Source organism: Anomaloglossus baeobatrachus, chromosome 8, assembly GCF_048569485.1.
Source record: "Anomaloglossus baeobatrachus isolate aAnoBae1 chromosome 8, aAnoBae1.hap1, whole genome shotgun sequence".
NCBI lineage: Eukaryota > Metazoa > Chordata > Amphibia > Anura > Aromobatidae > Anomaloglossus > Anomaloglossus baeobatrachus.
In genome coordinates, this window is record NC_134360.1 from 229,452,893 (window position 1) to 229,475,967 (window position 23,075).

General features: G+C 43.5%; 1 protein-coding gene across 10 annotated transcripts in view; it reads right to left on the reverse strand.

Moving 5' to 3' along the window:
* LRRC7 (leucine rich repeat containing 7) overlaps positions 1-23,075 on the reverse strand; it is a 368,695-nt gene that overhangs the window by 15,975 nt on the left and 329,645 nt on the right. For 4 of the 10 annotated variants that reach the window (XM_075320319.1, XM_075320316.1, XM_075320321.1 and 1 more), the window contains 5 exons: positions 21,331-22,990; positions 17,001-17,036; positions 16,698-16,832; positions 5,091-5,207; positions 996-1,250 (listed from right to left, as the gene is read on the reverse strand). In XM_075320319.1, the coding sequence (XP_075176434.1) occupies positions 996-1,250; positions 5,091-5,207; positions 16,698-16,832; positions 17,001-17,036; positions 21,331-22,990 (2,203 nt within the window). The remainder of the gene's footprint in view (positions 1-995; positions 1,251-5,090; positions 5,208-16,697; positions 16,833-17,000; positions 17,037-21,330; positions 22,991-23,075) is intronic. The other 6 variants (XM_075320318.1, XM_075320320.1, XM_075320317.1 and 3 more) reach the window with 6 other exon arrangements.

Here is a 23,075-nt window from a genome sequence, read left to right on the forward strand (position 1 = left end):
CCTTCCTATCCTCTCCTATAAAGATAGTTTGGGCCTCACCTTTGCTGAATCTGTCTTTACTGGCTTTGTATTGTGTTTTTCTATATCACTGTAGCCTTTACATGTAGGGGGCTATCTATCTATCTTTGGGGACTGCTCTGAGGCAGATTAGCTTTCTTATATTTCTATCTGTGAGAATATTTAGTTCTCCGGCTGTGTCGAGACGACTGGTCATCGTAGGCTCGTCCCACAGCTACTTCTAGTTGTGTGTCAGGATTAGGTCTGCAGTCCGTTAAGGTTCCAGCCACTCTGTTACTATTAAGGGATTCTGCATTTTTTGATCCTCCCCGGTCCCTGAATCATAACAGCTCCCCCTAGTGGCAGCTGCTGGTATTAAGAAAGTTTTCATTTAAAATGATGTAATCACTGGGAATTAGAGGCGCCGAATTACCAAACAGTATAATAAGAAATTCAATCGATCTATTTTGTGGGTGCACATTCAGCCAAAAATGTATCTCTGGACTACGCTACTATTCTACAGGAATATCTTTAAAAAAAAACCCAGAAACTAACAGACAATATAAGAATTAAGTCCAAATATGATAAAATACTTTTTAGGGTTGCAGACATAACAGATTTTTGTGGCAGAATTAAAAAGATATGAAAGCATAAATCAAGAGAAAACTGTCAATTTTATGGGATTTCCTATAGTATCATCAGGAGGTAATAAAGCGGATTGCCTGAGTCTTAAGTGCGGTCAGTGTCTTTGCCCTGGACGGCTGATTTATGGCTTTGATAAAGTGTGTGATTACACCGCACAGCTCGCAGCATCTGCCCCTTATATTAAATAAAGATATAACGACATCATATACGTATATAAAATCAAAAGCAATGGCATCTAGAGAGGGAAACGTGAGCGGCCGAAAGGAAAAACGGAAGGAAAAACAGCAAAAAGAACAAATAAAGGGAAAGTAAACAGCATGTTTTCGTTATGTGTAGGAATGAAATGTTCCTACCTGCTCGGGATATCCGTCCATACTCCTCTGTCCTTTAGTTTGTATCAAGCAGCGTCCGGACTGAGGGCCTCTTTGTGCGGCTGGGATCTGGATGGGCAGTGGAGATTGGTACTGCTGAATGGTCACTTTGTTCATGCCACCGTCGTAATGCGGCTGCTCCCTTGACCGGTGCTGCAGGCTCTGCGATCCCATCAGCGTCTGGATATGGCTACCTGCCTGTGGGTAATGTAACCCGTTAGGCAAAGCTTCAGGAAGCTGAAAAGAAGCAATTGTTACAGTACATCTCACTCCGTTCCCATAGAAGAGGACCTCCCGTGTGTATGACCCTGACCGGCATCCGACCCTGCACACCTCTATCAACGACAGAAGACCCCCTATCTTTGAATGTAATGGAGGCTATGCTACCTGCAAAATAATTGGCCCAGGAAACACTCAAGAAGGACCTGAGCCATAGCTGGTTTTTCACCCATCCCAATGTTGGGTTTTTGCTGAAGCGACCTCTGTAAATGGAGGGGATTTCTTATTTTATCAAGGTAAATTTGTAATACCAGTGAACAGGATTGTAATTAGGGGTGCAAAGTCCTAATTCCATCCACAACCAATGGAAAGAGGCATGAAACCCCATCCATGGTAAGTCCTAATATCAAGGGGACAATCAATGGAAAAAAACAAGAGATTTCCTAAACAAAGTAGAAAGTTGAGGCCCTTGGGGTTCTTAGGAACATTGATCCAACTTTTTGGGTTGGCCTGGAGACAGAGAGCTGGTTACTAGTGGTAAGCGAGCTTGTTACCAGATTGAGCCTTCAACATCGGAGTTTGAAAATGCTCGAGTTTTCCGTTGACTTCTGTTTCGGTACTCGAGTTGCGTCGGAGGAACTTGATGCTCGATCATATAACGAGCATTGGCGAGCACGCTCACCTATCACTACTGGTTACCTTTAAAGGGAACCTGTCCCCAGATTTGGCGACTATAGGCTGTGGCCATCACCGGTGAGCTCTTATAGATACAGCATTCTAGAATGCTGTATATAAGCGCTCAGGCTGTGCTGTAGAACGTAAAAAACACTTATTACACTCACCTAGGGGGCGGTCCGGTCCGATGAGTGTCACTGCTCTCTGGTCCGGCGCCTCCTCTCTGCGGCGATCTCTGTCCTTCTTCTCAGCCCAGTGTGCATGACACGTCCTATGTCATCCACACAGACCGGCATTGAGGTCCTGGACAGGCGCACTTTGGTCTGCACTGCTGAGGACAGATCAAAGTACTGTAATGCGCAGTCGTGAGGAAAGATTACAGACCGCTCGCACATTCGTACTATAATACTTTGATATGCCCTGAGCAGAACAGATCAAAAAGTGCGCCTGCAAGGACCTCAATGCTGGCCAGGGTGGATGACATAGGACATATCATGCACACGGGCCTCAGAAGAAGGAGGATGGTGATCGAGGCAGAAAAGATGTGCAGAACCGGAGAGCAGCGACACCCACCGGACCGCCCCCTAGGTGAGTATAATAACTGTTTTTTACGTTATACAGAGCGACTTGAGCACTTAATACAGTATTCTGGACTGTGGTATATAAGGGCTCAATGGTGGTTGGTGCAGGTTATAGTCCACAAATCTGGTGACAAGTTCCTTATAAAGGAGTTGTCCTATAAACAATATTTATCCACAGAATAGATGATAAATGAATGGTCGGCTGATGAGACTCCTACCATTCCCAAGAATAGTGGTCCCAAAGTCCCCTACGTATGGGACAATAATGAGCATGTACGACCAGCACTCCTATGTCCAAATGAATGGAGCTATTGTCATACATGCTCACTATCAACCTGAAGAACGGGGGTCTCAAAGTCGATATGTGAAAGGAGCAACAGTGAGCATGTGCGACCAGCACTCCTGTGCATGGGGTTGCCGCACATGCTCACTGTCGCTCCATTCACACAGGCGACGACAGGACCTCACATTGTAATATTTGTGAGGGTCTCCAGGAAAGCATACAATTATCACTGATCTATAGGTGATATAGGTTATTTAAAACATTCTGTAAAACTAGTGACCCCCCTGTGACTGGAGAAGGTGGTACGGGATAAGGTTTAAAGGGACCCTGTCAGGTCCAATATGCTCCCAGAACCACGGGCAGTTCTGGGTGCATATTACTAATCCCTGCCTAACCGTCCCTGTATACACTCGCATAGATAAAGAGATCTTTAGAAAAAGTATTTCAAAAGATCTTATATCGTATGCTAATGAGCGAGGATGTGCAGAGTCAGAGGATGGTCGCACATCTCCGCTGCCATCACCGCCCAACTCTGGATTTCGGGTCAGTGCGTATGACCCCGGAGTTTGGGTCATGCGCACTATGAAGCCGGGTCTACGCGTCCTGGCTTCAAACTGAAGTAGTGCGCATGACCGAAACTTGGGGGTCATGCACACTGAGCCGAAATGCAGCGTTGGGCGGCGATGACAGCGAAGAGGTGATCATCCTCTGAAGATGCGCATTCATTAGTATGATAGCACGCACACAGGGGTGTACAAACATGCTAATGGAGCCACCTAACCAGGGGAACTAACACCCAGGGGACTAGTCCCCTCACTCATTAGCATACAATATAAGAGCTTTAGAAATACTTTTTCTAAAGATCTCTTTATCTATGCTAGTGTATACAGGGACTGTTAAGCAGGGATTAGCAATATACACCCAGAACTGATCGTGGTTCTGGGTGCATATTGATCCTGACAGGTTCCCTTTAGGGGTACTTTGCACGTTGCGACATCGCTACTGTGATATCGTCAGGGTCAAATCGAACGTGACGCACATCCGGCGCCAGTAACGACGTCGCAACGTGTAAAGCCTAGATGCGCCGATAAACAATCGCAAAAGAGTCGAAAATTGGTGATCTGTGTAGTGTCGGACATTTCCATAATGTCGCACCAATAGGAGATACGATGTTGTTCCTCGTTCCTGCGGCAGCACACATCGCTGTGTATGAAGCCGCAGGAGCGAGGAACATCTCCTACCTGCCTCCACCGGCTATGCGGAAGGAAGGAGGTGGGCGGGATGTTTACGTCCCACTCATCTCCGCCTCTCCGCTTTTATTGGCCGCCTGCCGTGTGACGTTGCTATGACGCCGCACGACCCACCCCCTTAGGAAGGAGGCGGGTCGCCGGCCAGAGAGACGTCGCAGAGCAGGTAAGTGCGTGTGAAGCTGCCGTAGCGATAATGTTCACTACGGCAGCTATCACAAGATATTGCATGTGCGACGGGGGCGGGGACGATCGCTCTCGGCATCGCTAGCGATGTCGCGATGTGCAAAGTACCCCTTAATTGTAATATTGACCCAACTATTAACATTAGAAATTATCTACAAAGCTGGAACTCTGTTCGTAAATGGGAATAATGTTTTTTTGTGGAGTAACTTGGGAGTAAAATCAGTAGCACATCTGACCCCATTGCAGCGATGAAGGTGCCGTATGTGTTACCACCCAAGATATTACCATCCATGAAGGCAAATCCCACTTTATGCATTAGTTGATGTTGTTTGTGCTATTTTTGAAGATGCCTTTGAATAGACCGGGCACTTGATGTATTTCAGCCTGCACACAATCTGCAGTGAATTAGAAGGACTTTTGTATTGTACGGGGGCTGCACCCTGAGGGTCGGAGTGAAGCTATTAATTCGGATGCCCGCTGATGGTTCTCAGCGGCAGCGTTACAGTATAGACCTCATGCAGTCAGTGCATTACATGGGGCGATGCACTCATGTGCCACCTGTAATTAGATTGGTCACGGCTCACGCAGAGCCAGAATAAATAAGAAAAAGAAACACAACATGGAGAAAATCCTGCACACAGCACCATAGCGCACAAAACTGGGTTTTCATTGCTATGCAGATTGTTTTGCAATCTGTCCTCTATCGGGTGAACTGATTTTGTTATTTGTTTTCGTAGAATTAAAGCATTTTTTCAGCTTTAGCAAATAAGCGATATTCTTATTATAGGGTCTTCCAATATTAATGCATCGGTCCTGGCCATGGGATGGGTGCACAGATATAAGGCTGCACAGAACTCTTATGGGGGGCGCTGCTTATTAATCGTACCTTTTTAGCGACCGTTTCTGGTGGTACGTCTCTTCGTCCCAGTGGATACGGATTCCACTGACTGATGGATATATCTTCTTGCCCGTTGTCTAGGATGTTGCTCTGCTGCGATGGAGTCTGCGAGTGAGAAAAAATAACCAGTCACCGACTGCAGAAATATATCAATAAGAAAATCAGAAGGAACGTATAAACCAAGGCAATATATAGGTACTTCATCAGTACTTACCAGATACGTAGAAAATATAGATAGAGAGATAGATAGAGAGAGAGATAGAAAGATAGAGGGATAGATAGATAGAGGGATAGATAGAGGGATAGATGGATGGATAGAGGGATAGATAGAGGGATAGATAGAGGGATAGATAGAGGGATAGATGGATGGATAGAGGGATAGATAGAGGGATAGATAGATAGATAATAGATAGATAGAGGGATAGATAGATAGATATATAGATAGATAGAGGGATAGATAGATAGAGGGATAGATAGATAGATAGAGGGATAGCTAGATAGAGGGATAGATAAAGGGATAGATAGATAGAGGGATAGATGGATAGAGGGATAGATGGATAGATAGATAGAGGGATAGATAGATAGATAGAGGGATAGCTAGATAGAGGGATAGATAGAGGGATAGATAGATAGAGGGATAGATAGAGAGATAGAGGGATAGATAGAGGGATAGATAGATAGATAGAGGGATAGATAGATAGATAGAGGAAAATAAGTATTTGGTGATTTGTTGCACTGCCGATTTTGCAGGTTTTCCCACTTATAAAGAATGGAGAGTAATTTTTATTATACATACACTTTCAACTGTGACAGACAGACCCCCCCCCCCAAATCCCAGAAAATTACATTGTATGTTTTTTAAATACTCAAATTGCATTTTATTGCATGAAATAAGTATTTGATCATCGACCAACCAGCAAGAATTCTGCCCTCACAGACCTGTTAGATTTTCTCCTACTCTGGACTCATTACCTGTATTAACCTCGTTACCTGTATATAAGACATCTGTCCACACTCAGTCACTCTCCAACCTCTCCACCGTGGCCAATGCCAAAGAGCTGTCTAAGGACATGAGGGACAACTTTGTAAACCTGCACAGGCTGGGATGGCCTACAGGACAATAGTCAAGCAGCTTAGTGAGAAGGTAACAAATGTTGGTGCAATTATTATAAAATGGAAGAAACACATGATGATTGTCAATCTTAGTCGGTCCCAACCACACCTCACATCAAACCTGTCAGACACACCAGTGGGATGGTCAAGCTGGAGTAGGGCCACCCACCTAGGGGTCAGGCAGACTGGTGGGAGGGAGGACATGAGTTGAATAGTAGCCCTCAAAGAGTGAGGAGCGGGGAGTAGTAGCTCCCGAGGAGCTAGACCGAGGTTGGGTCGCAGACGGTGGTCCGGGACCATAGGAGTCGGGGACCGGTAGCAGTGACATTGGAAAGGGGTGCGACGGACATAGTCTTGGAGGACTGTCGGCATCAGCAAGCCCAATAAACGGACCGATACTGAGCTTGACGGGGTACAGGACCCTAGGTCAGGAACCGATTAAACGTCCTGATAATTAACCTGGGAGGGAGAGTATCTTTATGATCTTCCCTAAAAGCTCAGAGATTGAAGGCATCAGCACAACGCGGGGGATAGGGTTCTCCATATAAAGCAACCCAACTGAAATCCCAAGTGCCAGCCATCAAGAGGCCCCAACAGCTCCACGCCAAGGGGCCACAACAGACAACTAAAATTGTGCACGGAGGCAGGATCGGGATTACCAAGTGAAATTGGAGGGAGCGGACACCTGGACGGGCTCCCCGTAGCGACTGTGATGCACAGAGACTTTGGTTTACCTTCAGTGTGAGTGTCTACTTTATAATCCTCATCCAGCACCACGACTACCACAGTGAGTACCCTGGTCCCCTGCACTCCCAAGCAACTCATCAAACACCCCAGAGTCCGGGGCCTTCTCTACCTGCGGAGGGACTGACACCTTGCTGCCCCACACCATCTGCTCCAGTACTCCCTCCAGCAGTGGCGGTACTCCCATTACCGCAACCTGCAGGTGGCATAACGAACTTCTCTCCTGTAAATACCTCCTTTTCAAGGATCGGAGTGCTAGCCGAGCCCGGGTCCGAACCCCTCGAGCCACGACCATCCCGGATCCGAGCACCCCGGTCTACGACGGGGCGGCACACCGTCATGGATTAAATTCCTGCAAGGCACAAAAAGTCCCCCTGCTCACTCCAGCACATGTCCAGTTTGAAATTTGCCAATGACCATCTGGATGATCCAGAGGAGATATAGGAGAAGGTCATATGGTCAGATGAGACTAAAATAGAACTTTTTAATATCAACTTCACATGCCATTTTTAGAGTAAGAAGAAAGGAGAGTACAACCCCAAGAACACCGTCCCAACTGTGAAGCATGGGGATGGAAATATACTTTGGAGAGGCTTTGCTGTAGAGCGGACAGGACGACTGCATCATATTGAAGAGCGGATGAATGGGGTCATGTATTGCGAGATTTTGGCCAACAACCTCCTTCCCTTAGTAAGAACATTGAAGATGGGTCATGGCTGGGTCTTCCAGCATGACAATGACCCGAAACATAGCCAGGGTAGCTAAGGAAGAAGCATTTCAAGGTCCTGCAGTGGCCTAGCCAGTCTCCAGACCTGAACCCAATAGAAAATCTTTGGAGGAGCTGAAACACAATGTTGCCCAGCGACAGCCCCGAAACCTGTAAGATCTGGAGAAAATCTGTATGGAGGGGTTGCCAAAATCCTTGCTGCAGTGTGTGCAAACTTGGTCAAGGTTTCTACCAAATATTAAGTTCTGTTTTTCTATTGTATCAAATACTTATTTCATGCAATAAAAAGCAAATTAATTATTTATAAATCAGACAATGGGATTTTCTGGATTTTTTTTTAATCTGTCTTTCACAGTTAAAGTTACAATATCTACAATAAAAATGACAGATCTCTCCATTTTTTGTAGGTGGGAAAACTTAAAAAAAAAATCAGGAGAGGATCAAATACTTATTTTCCCCACTGTAGATAGATAGATAGATAGATAGAAGGATAGATAGATAGAAGGATAGATAGATAGATAGAAGGATAGATAGAAGGATAGATAGATAGAAGGATAGATAGATAGATAGAGGTATAGACAGATAGAGGGATAGACAGATAGATAGATAGAGGGATAGATAGATAGAGAGATAGATAGAGGGATAGATAGATAGATATTGGGATAGCTAGATAGAGGGATAGCTAGATAGAGGGATAGATAGATAGATAGATAGAGGGATAGATAGATGGATAGATAGAGGGATAGATATATAGATGGATAGATAGAGGGATAGATAGATAGCTGGATGGATAGATAGATAGATAGAGGGATAGATAGATAGATAGATAGATAGAGGGATAGATAGATGGATAGATATATAGAGAGATAGATAGATTTGACACAAATCTTTATAAATATCTATAATTCTGTTTTGGTTTTTTTTACAGCTTTCCAATAAATATTGTCCCATGGAGTAACGGCTACATTATTCATCTACTATAATGAACCCCCATCTATGTGCTGAATCACAAGGCGAGGAGCGAGTCGCACCTCACACCCATGTGTCATTCGGGGAAGGTTATTTTTAATTTCTGGTAAATTTGCTAATGATTCAACACCTCCCCCCACATGACTGTGAAAAAACTCGATAAAAAGCATTGAAGAACACGTCCCTCTCTAATATCCAATAAATCTGGAAACAAAAACCTGAAATACTTATATCTCCAACATGACCACAGACCCAAATATCTGCATTGGTGTAGATAGGGGTTGAATAGTTTTGCAAGGCACTGTACTCCCTGCAGCACCATTACATTACATCTCCTGGGTGGCAGAATGTGACCTTAAATAAAGCATTAAGCAGGACCTGATCGGGTTCATGATGATCCGTGGTAAGGAAATACAAGGGCTAAGTAAAGGGCTGTTGTGACCCGTGAATCTGAGACGAAGGACTAACAGCCCCTGAGCCGCTAAATTACTGCTCGCTGATTCATCCCATTCCCAATTACAGATGACAGCGGCAGCTTCTGCCTCCTACACAGGATTATTACAACTTGTGTCACGCTGAAGTTTCATCTTTCCCGACCAGAAGCATTTTTATGGCTTTTCAATTTACAATATATCCTCACAAGTCATTTTTAGAACAGGTCGACATAGTGAATGATTCTGACACAGAGCGACAAATCCCCTGCACAGACACATCGTTAATATTACACATGCTGCATGCAGCCACCACTAGGGGGAGCTCAATACACGCCTTTGTCCTTGCCACCAACCTCCTTCATCCCAGCACAGGAATGGCAGCACCTTCATTTCTCCCTTTTTCCATCCTTAGTAGAGATTATGGACTGCACAGGGCTTCATTCACATAAGGACAATATGTGAAATCATAAAAAGCAAATCATTGGCCTGGAAAATGCCACCAACCCCCATTATCTCAGAATACAAATGTCTGCAGCTTCATTATCCCTTCCCTTGCATGCCGCACCATCACTCATAAGCCATGTGTCCAATAGAATAATCCAATAATTTGTCCTTCAGTTTAGATTATGTAACCAACCTTCATTATTATAGGAAGGGGCCAGGATAGGGGACAATATTATAGGAAAGGGCCAGGATGGGGGATATTATTACATGAGTGGCCCATGATGTGGCCATTATTATAGCAATGGGCCAGGATGGAAGATATTATTATAGGAAGAGGCCAGGATGGGGGACATTATTACATGAATGAACCAAGATGGGGCCATTATTATAGGAAGGGGCCAGGATAGGGGACAATATTATAGGAAAGGGCCAGGATGGGGGATATTATTACATGAGTGGCCCAAGATGTGACCATTATTATAGCAATGGGCCAGGATATTATTATAGGAAGAGGCCAGGATGGGGACATTATTACATGAAGGGACCAAGATGGGGCCATTATTATAGGAAGGGGCCAGGATGGAGGACATTATTACATGAAGGGCCCAGGATGTGGCCATTATTAGAGGATTGGGCCAGAATATGGCCATTATTATAGCAAGGAGCCAGGATACAGGACAATATTATAGTAAGGGGCCAGGATGGGAGACATTATTATAGGAAGGGGCCAGGATGGGGGACATTATTATAGTACAGGGCCAGGATGGTGAACATTATAGGAAGGGTCCAGGATGTAGAAAATTATTATAGGAAGGGATCAGGATGGGGAATATTATTATAAGAAGGAATCGGTATGGTGTACATTATTATTGGCAGGGGCCAGGATGGAAAATATTATTATAGGAAGGAACCAGGATGGTATACATTATTATAGGAAGGGGCCAGGATGGGGAATATTATTATAGATAGAGGCCAGGATGGGGGACATTATTATATGAAGAGCCCAGGATTGGGTCATTATTATAGTAAGGGGCCAGAATGGGGAACATTATTACATGAGTGGCACAGATTGTGGCCATCATTATAGCAATGGGCCAGGATAAGGTCCATTATTACAGGACAGGGGACATTACTACAGGATGGAACTTATTACTACAGGGGCCCATATATCTGACCAATATACTGGTGGTGGCCCTTGTTCAAATCTTACCCCGGGTCCCATGGCACTCTAGAATCGACACTGACCCCATTGCTTGTAGAGATTATGGCCTGCACAGGGCACCATCAATCATAATAAGCCCTTATTCATGCCACCAATCTCCTTCATCCCATGAGAGGAATGCCTGCAGCATCATTACCCATACTTCCGCGTTCCTGGTGGAGAGTATGGCCGCTAAATCCTTTCTTCCTATTACAAGGGTTATGTCATTTTGCACAAATTCACACTTTTTGCAAGCAGAATAAATATGGAGGGTGAGTATGTGCTCTGGCACCAGTCTATAGGCTTCCTATGTATACTCAATTACCAATATTCCCACGCAGAAGAGGGTCCGGATCACAAAGTTATTAGGCTTCTGACATACAGTTCACCTTCTCTGGCATCTGTTACTAAAGCGTGAGAGAGCGCTAGATATGAGGGCATCTTGGTGAAAACGTCCTATTAAGTGATAGACCCCATTGTTCCTGTCCTGGGTCTCCTCTCCCCCGTTTATAAGATTTGTCCTACTTGACCCAATATGAGATTCCTATACATGGCTATGGTGGTTCTTGGGCATCTGAATAGAAATCTAAAAGACTGGTCAGCACATCCTATAGGTGTGAGCAGGTGCAGCTGAAAATTCAATATAATTACAAAAGTATACAGCAGCACTCTGAAAAGCTACAATATGCAAGCATTGAATATGGGAATTTTGGTACTGCATTACTTCTATTGGAACTATGTTTAAATTGGCCAATGCACGTGAGCCCAACAGCCAACGACAAGGCGTATCTCTTTGCCAGAGCCTTAAACTAATATGCCTCTATTGAGGTTAAAAAACCTACAAATTATGGGCAGGTAGTATCCAGCTAAAATGGAAATGGAAACGCCGTGGCTGAAAGGCGCAGTGCTCAGTCACAAAGGAATGGAATACTAATATAAAAGACTGACCAGCACATCCTATAGGTGTGAACAGGTGCAAGCTGAAAATTCACTCCAGGGCATTTCCATTTTAGCTGGATCATACCTGCCCATAACTTGTAGGTTATGGGCAGGTATGATTAGTATGGGGTCAAGGCAAAAAGATACGCCTTAACCAAAAATATACGCCTTGTCATTGGCTGTTGGGCTCCCATGGATTGGCCAACTTATAAGCTAAGTATCTCATTTTTTTAAACATAGTTCCAAGAACAGTAATGCAGAACCAAAATTTCCATATTCAATGTTTTCATATTTTAGCTTCTGGGCATCTGAGCTCCTACACATTTGGTTGGACAGATGACATAAGAGTGATACATTGATGATACATTAGCTTTGATCACGGGCTCCATACTGTAACAGACAGACCACAGGTACATTTATACAGAGGTTAATACGAGTATACAGTGTAACTGTTTACCATGACCTGGGGGTCTCTGGGGGGGTATAATAAGCTACACACATAGACACACAGTGCAGAGACAAAGAGGGTCCAGGGAAGTAAGTCAGAATTCTGATTATATACATATAATATACACTCCTCAACAATGAAATTGCAATAGCAAGAAGGAAAAGTCATGGAGTTGTAGAATTCCTCATGACGGATACACGTCTTACTGATCTGCAGATGATGAAACAATTTTTTAAACATCTCATTTTACTCAGTCTGGAGTCTGAGCCACGAGCAGAAATCCCGGCACTTCCAGCCTCAGCTGTTATCACTGAGGTTATTAATGGTTGTCTGAGGAGGGTTCTGCTGCACAGAAAACACTTGGACAAATCATCAAGATCCTCCGCTGGCAGCTTCTGCGTAATCACCGACCTATGACGTCTCTGATGCACTCAATGGAGACAAGTCCAGAGACGCTGCAGCCAGGGGAGCAGGTTTAGGCCACACAGGCTGCTCACAGAGCACCAACCATATTCAGTCTGGTGTTATGTTGAAAAATGGCTCGTGGGAGACTTTCTGGTTCCCTTCATGGCATGGCCAATGTGGTCTCCAGGCCAATCTTCGCCTTTCATTGCATCTAAGACAAAAGCGGGACTCATTGTTGAAGAGAAAAGACTTCCAGTCCAGCCTCCATGGCTTTCGTGCTCTGCACCATGATGGCCTTTGAGAGTGGTGGCATGAGGTCAATGGACCTCTAGCTGGATGTCTGGCTGATAGGCCCATGTCATGCAAACGCCTTGTGATGGTTTGTCTAGACTCTGTTTAATGACTTAGTATGTGATGTTTGATGTCACTTGTAGTACATAATTAGATCCCTACATTCCTCCAGTCTTCAAATTTGACGAGACCTTGTGGTTAATGCCATGAAGATCCATTCATGAGGGAACGTCACACCAGTTCTACTCCCGGGATTATGATGTTTGGTGGCATAATGTACAGTAACCAAACTTCTCTAGTCTTTGTTCGAGGTAAACTAGCAGCTCGGAGTTACATTAAGTCATAAAACCAATAGTACGGCCATGTCTCCAATGTGTCCAAGAACCCGGTTTTGAACATAAGAATCCCAGGCCGCATTCTGTAACCTAAACATGCTCCCATGGCCTGAAGTATCTCCAGACTTGTCTCCCATCGAGCACATCTGGGACATCATTGTTCGATGATTACACAGGAGCTGCCAGCAGTGGATCTTGATGATTTGCCCAAGTTCATTCAGCACGGTAGATCAATCCTCCAATGACTATTAATAAAGTCACTATCAGCAGCCAAGTCTATAAGTGCCAGAATCTCTGCATGTAAATCAGACTCCAGGCTGAAGACATCTAGACGTGAAAATTTGTTTTCCATATTTTCATCATTTGCAGATCATAACGTCTGCTTTCTTGGTGTTGCAATTTCAATGTTGAGGAGTGCATATATGTATAATATCACCTATCCAAAGAATATGGGGAAAATGCATCATTCTTGGGGGACCTGCAAGTCCCCCATTAGCACAGCTTGATGGCACAGTAGAAGTTTAAGAGGAGCAGCGGCTGAAATTGGACTCTGTTGCTTAGTCTGTCTGTCTGTCTATCCATCTATCTCCGCAATATAAATATCCATCTAAGCACTCTGCAGAAAATGAACATAGATGTAGGTCACATTTTTCTATTTATTAATGATTGCTGCTGAACTGAAGCTAATTAGGCAGTATGCTTTCAGTCCGGCTAATGGAGGACAAAGATAGAGTCCAATTTATCCAAAAATGCCTGCAGAGAAGATTCCACGTGGCTGGACGCCAATGCTCCACGTCTTTCCCAGAGTAAGAGGATACAGCTTAGAAGGAAATTAACTTTTAATGTAAAAATATATATTTTTTGTATGTGTTGAGGTATTGTCAGTATGTTTGTGCACTGTCCTACTATCCTTAAGATACCGATGTACTTTCACACTTTTGAGTTATCTATCAGACATTTTTATTGTGCAGAGTATTCTGGATATTAGAAATTCTTGAAAAAATAAAAAGTTTCCAAATATTAAAAGTTTGCTAAAAGTATTTTTCACTTTAAGACAAGTAGTTCCCAAAAGCTTTGATACTTGTAAAATAACAGTCACCTAAAGACCTGTCCCAGGTCACCCTCCAAAGCTCCTGGGAGGTGCTCAGACGCTGCTCCTGTCACCGTGATTTTGGCTGCAGTAGTGACGTCATGCTGACAGTTCACATCAGCTCTGCAGCCAATCAGTGACCTCAGTGGCTTGAGCAATCTGAATAGGCAAAACCGCTAAGCTGACTGGTTGGCTGCAGCGGAGAGGTGCTTTGCCAATGTGTTGTCACTCCTAAACACAAAACACAGGAATTGGAGCAGCAGTGAAGAACAGTCACTGTACCCAGGAAGGCTGAGAACCTGCCTTGTATGGTATTTTACAATTATGAATGCTTTTGGGACCACTTTTCTTACAGCAGAAAACCCCTTTAATGCTACTGGGCCTTGGTGCAGCAGATATTTAGCTCACCCTCCATAATATCTCTTCTTTCGCAGCCCCTATACTGCACATATTCTTATATCACAGAGACAATGTGAATTCATTGCCTACACTAAGGCGGGCTTTGCACGTTGCGACATCGCAGGCCGATGCTGCGATGCCGAGCGCAATAGTCCCCGCCTCCGTCACAGATGCGATATCCTTGTGATAACTGCCGTAGTGAACATTATCGCTACGGCAGCTTCACATGGACTCACCCATCCTGCGACCGTCGCTCTGGCCGGCGACCCGCCTCCTTGTTAAGGGGACAGGTCGTATGGCGTCACTGCGACGTCACACGGCAGGCGGCCAATAGGAGCGGAGGGGCGGAGATGAGCGGGATGTAAACATCCCGCCCACCTCCTTCCTTCCGCATATCCTACGGAAGCCGCGGTGACGCCGGTAGGAGATGTTCCTCGCTCCTGCGGCTTCACACACAGCGATGTGTGCTGCCGCAGGAGCGAGGAACAACATCGGACCGTCGCGTCAGCGTAATCATGGATTACGCCGACGCTGCACCGATGATACGATTACGACGCTTTTGCATTCGTTAATCATATCATCGAGCCTTTACACACTACGATGTCGCATGCGATGCCGGAAGTGCGTCATTTTCAATTTGACCCCACCGACATTGCACCTGCGATGTCGTAGTGTGCAAAGCCCGCCTAAGTCTCTCTCACTGTGAGCCAAGCATTGACGCATAGCTGTAGCCTCTAATCAATTTTGCTTACAGTCAAATAAAACAGGGCATATAATTACCCCCATAGCGGTACCTTTAAAATATATAAAATTTAGCAAGTACTTGAGTTTTGATGTACTTAAATTACTGATATAATCTAGATAGCTGAATGTCCCAAGTCAAAATGGGAGGGGGATTATACACTTTGAAAATCTGTTACTGAGTATTGTAAAATCTTATTTCTCTCATTCGCTCTTCTATGCCGCCTTAGTGGCAGCTACTGATCATGTTAAGTGTCGTTATTAGCAATATATCTACATATTAAATTAGTAGCTTAGTTTAAAATATTTAACAACAATTATGGGGTGAATGCGGATCCCATGGTTTTTCCTGAAATAACATGGTATCTGCCAACAAAGAAAAATCTAAACACGCCTATACACACTATTATATGGTGGGTCTGGCCTACTGAAAATCTAATGTGAATGAGCAGCTTAAGCTTCTGATCACATCTTTGTGGTGGCCTCTATTTATAATGGCTGCCATGCCACTTTTCCACATCCATTGATTCTAAATACAAACAAGCCCCCGGCCCCAAAAAATTAACTTCTAAATGGGGAGAATTAGGGTTCAACCTTTTTGATGGCAAGAATAGCACTTTGTGATGCTGTATTTTTGTCATGAAATGTTAGGGAGTAGTCAACAGAGCATCCTAATGCATTTGTGAACAAAATCTTACTTCAGTTACACCTATTCAGCAACTCAACAACTTAGGAACTCTCTACTTACTAGTCTCAAAAGCTTTAAAGCACTGTCCCCAGGAGCAAGCTTCATATTTGGTCATTAAACAGAAGCTTACATTAAAAGAATATGCTACAACAATGAGGCAAATTCAGCCCCCATGGATGTCCCTAAAATCATCACTACATACAATCTAGGGTATATACTGTCCCCATGGCGGTCCCTAAAATTACCATGTGCAACAGTGAATAGCTGATACCTTGCACAATAAATCTGTCAGATGACCTCATTGTATGATATTGTTATGTGTAAGGATTTACAAAAAAAATTGGACGAATATGTTGTAATCACAGTGAAATAAAAAATTACAAAGTTTTAATATGTCATCTCTAAAATCTCCCTTTGCTGTTTCCAAATAGAAAAAATATTTATAGTCAGAAGCTAATTTATATGTCATAAACCTTTCTCGTACCAAAACCCTACAGTGGAGTAAATAGCAAATGATCACAATGCTGCTCACTAGCAGACACAAATGATCTTATTTGCCATATATCTGACTTTAGGCAATGTTTTGCAGAATTATTTAGGTCTACGCTCGTTCAGCAATATACTTACGTAGTAGAGAGGTATATCTTGGTAGTTAGCTGAGTGAGGCATGGTATAAGTCATGCTTTTGCCATCATGCATTGCTGGGAGGTTTCCAGTGTGCAGCATGCCAAGGCTTATGGTGTTGTGCTTATAAGCAGCATTCTGAATGGAGGAGACAATGGGGTGACAGGGTATGAACACACATGCTGCACTTCAAACTACACAAACAAAGCTAAAAGAGTTAACAGAGGTGAAGCACATTCTGGGTTAGACATTAGCAAACAAGGATCATAACACAATGATACATAACAATAAGACTGATACACTTACAGAACTGACATAGAGAGATCCATTCTGTTTAACTGCCTGGAAAACCACAATGCAGGATTTAGTGTATACTGATGAAAACTCACACTCACATTACAGAAAAAAACAGTCCGGTTATAAGAATTATATGGAAAACGTAATATAACTAATAAAGCAAAGCTTATCCCAAATTCTAGTAGTGATATATTCTCCATTTTCCTATTACACAAAACAGTTCATAAAAAACATTCCAGTACATAGGGGCAGTATTATAGTAGTTATATTCTTGTACATAGGAGCAGTATTATAGTAGTTATATTCTTGTACATAGGAGCAGTATTATAGTAGTTATATTCTTGTACATAGGGGCAGTATCATAGTAATTATATTCTTGTACATAGGGGCAGTATTATAGTAGTTATATTCTTGTACATGGGGGCAGTATTATAGTAGTTATATTCTTGTACATGGGGGGCAGTATTATAGTAGTTATATTCTTGTACATAGGAGCAGTATTATAGTAGTTATATTCTTGTACATAGGAGCAGTATTATAGTAGTTATATTCTTGTACATAGGCGCAGTATTATAGTAGTTATATTCTTGTACATAGATGCAGTATTATAGCAGTAATATTCTTGTACATAGGAACAGTATTATAGTAGATATATTCTTGTACATAGGGGAAGTATGACACTAGTTATAATATAGTCCATAAACATCCACTAATATTTGAAGCATTTGTCTCGTGTGTGTGTGTGTGTGTATATATATAAAACTAGCCTTAAAATGATAAACGTACATATTAGATAAGACAAAGTAAGTTGTTCTGTCTCTGTCATTCCTTCTTATAATGTAAGTCTTTCTCATCTGTCATGGTCTCCTTCCAGGTTACTGTTATAGTCAGATTGAAAATAAATCATCTTCATATTCAATATACATGTGTGATAATAGTAATGATATAGTAAACATTGTGAAGTCTCCGCAAAGCGTTACTTATTGTATTATCATTGTGCTTGTTAGATACTTTTTATTCCCTATGAGACAGTGCTGAGCAGTTTCTTCTATGTAACTTCCATTGTCGGGCGATGACTAATACACAGCTACATTACATAAAAACTTGTGTTGGGCGACCAGTAATTTGGCCTGTAATATATCCCTTCTGGTATAATATGGCACGGCATTGTCAGCCCCAAGAAGACAGAGAGCGACTATTTCATCAATCAATCTGACTGTGGACTGGATGGAACAACCTTACGAGAAGTCACAGGAATGAGTTGCAGAGACCCCCGACTGATCAGTTCATCACCCATCAACAAATTGGTGGACCCTTTAGTCGAATGTTAGATGTTCGTACTCCTATTTCCTTAATGTCACTTACACAAAGTCCTACTGGGAAATAATGTATTCGCAGTCACTGAAACATTGTTATTCCTTTAACCATATTTGTAAGATGCTTTCTTATGAATTTAGGGGTTTTGCAGTTTGGCAACATCTATAAAGTTACAGGTTTGAGACCACCGAGGTAAGTGCATTAGACTAAGTGGTTGACATGACCGCCGTAAGTGGTGGAATACATGGAGTCATCTCCAGTTATGGCATCATACCCCTGGTGTCCATATGTTCTCTTCAATAACATATAAAACTTTGGCCCTTATCTGCTACCAAATTAATTGCTTTTAGGAGCCCTGGACAACATACATCTTCCAAAAAAAACAAAAACGTTGAAAAATGTATCTGAACTTCTCGAAAGAACAATTACAAGAGCCTATTGTCATTGGATTTCCAGTAGATCCACCAAAGTAATCAATATCTTAACCTGGAATGATTACTTAAAGGGAACTTCCCAACTTGAGAGGTTTTCACCTATCCGTCAGATAGGTTTCAGTTTACTGATCACTGGGGTCTGACCACGGGGGCTCTCATTGCAAGAATAGGCTCTAAACTGTCCCATTAGAGTAGAGTGATACTAGTGGAACAAAAGTTCAACCCCCAGCAACCAGAAAGTTAGTTCCATTCCCCTGGATAGGTGATAAGTGTTACGTCACCACCGGAGTCCACTAGAGCGACTTCTGCTCCGATCGCCAGGCGACGCCGTGTTCCTGGCGTGGATAGTGCTGGTGATGGGAGAGGAGTCGATGCCAGCGGCGCTGGTGGGTGCAGGCTCCGCTCATCCACTGGTCTGGGTTTCCTTGGGACCTGCAGTACCACTGGCTGACTGTAGGTGGCCTGTGTCTTCCAGCTGAAGTTACCATCATTCAGCTACAACCAATGGGAAGACACCACACCCTTAATTCCCCTCCTGTCTGCTGACCACTGCCAGAGATAGTTCTGTATTCCTGGTTCCTGTCCCACCCTATTCTGTTTAGTGATTCTGGTGTTCTGACTTCTGCTTGTTTCCTGATTACCCTCCTGCCTGCTGCTTATGTATCTCGCTGCCCAATCGGGATTTGACCTCTGGTTTCTGATTACATCCTTGCCTGCATAATTCTGTCCCTGTTTTGCATTTCCCAGTTCAACCCTCCCTGGCTACTACTCTCATCGGACTGTAGCCTTCCACAGGTAGTGATCACCTTGGGCCCTGTGTAATTCCAAATTCCTGTGTAGGGGTTAAAGGGTTTCAGGGTTCTAGGAGTCCTGCTTGGCGAGTGGCTTCCCTCTAGCCTGTCGATTACAGCCCATCTGAGTCTGTGGATCCAGGCAGGCGTTACAATAAGTTGCCAAGCTGGGAATACCCAATTAACCCCTTAACGACCGCGGGCCGTAAAATTATGTCCTAGCGGTCATAACGTTGCTGCCGGCGGTCTCCTGGCAGCAGCTTGCTGCGATCGGCGCACATCTCAGCTGATTTTCACAGCTGAGATGTGTGCCTGCTAGGCACGAGCAGAATCGTTATCTGCTCATGCCGTTTAACCACTGTAATGGCGCTGTCAATATGTGACAGCGCCATCATAAACGCGATCGCGGTAAAGTTTTACTTACCGCCCGATACCGGAAGTCACACGTGACATGATCACGTGACTTCCGATGGTTGTCATGGTAGCACAGGGTCATGTGATGACTCCTGTGCTAGACATGAACTACTTTCACTTTCGCTTTCCACGGAGGCCAGGGAAGCAGAAAGTGCACGTATCTGCTGTTTACAGCTGTGTAGCTGTGATCAGCAGATAGTGCAGAGCAATCGGATTGTTGATCGCAATAGCCCCCTAGGGGGACTAGTAAAATAAAAAAAAAAGTAAAAAAAAAAGTTTTAAAAAATTAAAAAATAACAAAAAAACATAAAAGTTCAAATCACCCCCCTTTCGCCCCATTGAAAATTAAAGGGTTAAAAAAATAAAAAATATACACACATTTGGTATCGCCGCGTTCAGAAACGCCCGATCTATCAAAATATAAAATCAATTAATCTGATCAATAAACGGCGTAGCGGAAAATAAATTCCAAACGCCAAAATGACGTTGTTTTGTCGCCACAACTTTTGCACAAAATGCAATAATAGGCGATCAAAACGTAGCATCTGCGCAAAAATTGTACCATTAAAAATGTCAGCTCGAGTCGCAAAAAATAAGCTGTCACTGAGCCTCAGATCCCAAAAAATGAGAACGCTACGGGTCATGGAATATGGCGTAAAACGTGCACCACTTTTTTCAGACAAACGTCCGAATTTTTTTTAACCCCTTATATAAAAGTAAACCTATACATGTTTGGTGTCTACGAACTCGCACTGACCTGAGCCATCACACCCACCCATCAGTTTTACCATACAGTGAACACAGTGAATAAAATATCTCAAAAACAATAGTGCTATCACACTTTTTTTGCAATTTTTCTGCATTTGGAATTTTTTTGCCATTTTCCAGTACACTATATGGTACAACCTATGGTTTCATTGAAAAGTACAGCTCGTTCCGCAAAAAATGAGCCCTCACATGACCATATTGACTGAAAAATAAAAAAGTTACGTCTCTTAGAAAAAGAATGGCGAAAAAAAAAACGGAAAGCGAAAAATCGTCCGGTCGTGAAGGGGTTAAAGGGATTGTTCATAAACAACACTGATCACTTATCCACAAGATATAATAAAGATCTGATCTATGGGGTTCTGGCTGCTGGAAGCTGCACTTGTCTTGAGAATAGGTCCTAGTTGTCAACAAAGTGTTAGTGAGCATGTGCGACCACCACTTCTATATACAGTTAATGGAGCGGTGGTCGCACATCCTTTACTAATGCATAATTCCACTTGAGGGAATTGACCCATTTTTATATACGACATTACACTGTTGATTGTTACCTAACAAAAACAATATAATGATAATGAACATGTGAAAATATGAATACGTTGCATTAATGAGACATACCCTGTCCAGTCTTCTCGCTTCTATGTGTCTGAGCAGTTGCTGTCTCCAGTCTGGCGGCATTTTATTACAGATATCGTCTACTTTTCCCTGATTCTGCCTTTGCTTCATGTCGCTGTCGGAGGTTTTGTCGCCATAGTTGACCAAGTTGTAATCAGACGGTATTTTTTCTAGCAATGCTGCCATGGTTGGCCTAGCAGAAACCGGACGGGTCTGAGCAGTCCCATAGGTCTCAGTGCTGTAGCTTCTTGCAGACAATGGCCGTCTTTGCGTGAGAGTTTTCACTTGGTAGCTGTTTCCTTGAGACTTCATGTCTGGGTAGGAGCTGTGATCATCCTCGTAACGACCATTTCTCTTCAGAAACTGAGATTCAGCCACCGACATGCTGCTTTGTCGTTCAATAGCCCCAAGGAACGGAGGCCTGCCATACCGGTCAGTCTGTGGAAGTTCATGTGGCTCGCTCACCCTTCTATACATTTGCATCTCTGTGGCACTTGCCAAAGAGTCTGCCCTTTTCAAGAATCCTGGCCTTGATCCTTGACTTGTAAACTGAGGAGGAATGGAGTCTTCATTGACCGAAGGTTGAGAAAAGGAGAACATCTGTTCCATGGGTGGGTATCCTCTGTAGGCTCTCGGGCTGATCAGATCTTTTACCATGGTCTTCGCTTGCTGAGAGGAGTAGTCAGGGTTGTATGAAAACGGAGGAGGTACTCTCTTCTCTGGCTTTACTTCGACTGCACCTGTTGGGTTAAAACTTTGGTCAAACTGGTAGACTTTCTTGGTGGAAGGCTTTTGTTGTTGCCCTCTGCTGGTTCCGTAGCCTAACATTTCATCATCGAGCATTGGCACCGACTGACTACGAGACATACTGTGCTCCTGTAACATACCCAAGTCTGGTCTGTCATGGCTTCCTTGCATGATGTTTCTTGGATCATAGTTTTGTAAGGGTATGTTGTACACTTTGAATGCCCCGATATCTATTTCATCTATACTCTGAGACTTTTTGAACCTGCCCGTCTTCAAGTCCTTCATTAACGGTGAGAGTCTTTCGGTACTTTTGCTCACTGATATGGTATTTTTGGCAGACTCAGGACGGCAATGGCTATGTGGAAATACATTTCCCATGTTCCGGTTAGAGCTGGTGTCATGAAACTCCCATGATGGGCCTGAAGAGAATGTGCTTGGGTTTTCTAATGACTGTGGCTTATGTTCTTTCCGTTCCGGCAATGGACTATTGACGGGGGTGGTTTCAAGTTTAGAAGGAAATGCTGTCCTGTCTTCAAATGGACTTGGAGTCCGAGTCCAATTTTGCCAAGGATTGCCTGGTGAAGCATCTGCTTCTTGAGAGTTTCTCTGTGATGGCTGCTCCAACTCCAGCGGTATTCCAATAATTCGGTCTTGCCTGATTAATGGCCGCCTTCCATGTGATGATGTGCTCCTTGATTTTGATGACAGCATTGGGTTACCTCCTGCGTTCTCCACTGTGTTTTCTTCGGCCACAAATCCGGTGTTGTCATAGTGCGAGCTGTTGTTCCAGTTTTCGGTGAACGAGTCATTGAGGTTCTGGCGGTCATTGCGCTGCGGAAGATTTCCTATAGGAGCTGTCTCTCGCTGGCTCAGCAATGGCTTTGTTTCAAGGGGTTGTGGGAAGGACTGAGTCAGTCTACAAAACACAGAAGCAAATATGTATCAGTTCCCATTGTGGTGTTATTATAAGATTAACGAGTCAGATATAACATGCTAGATTA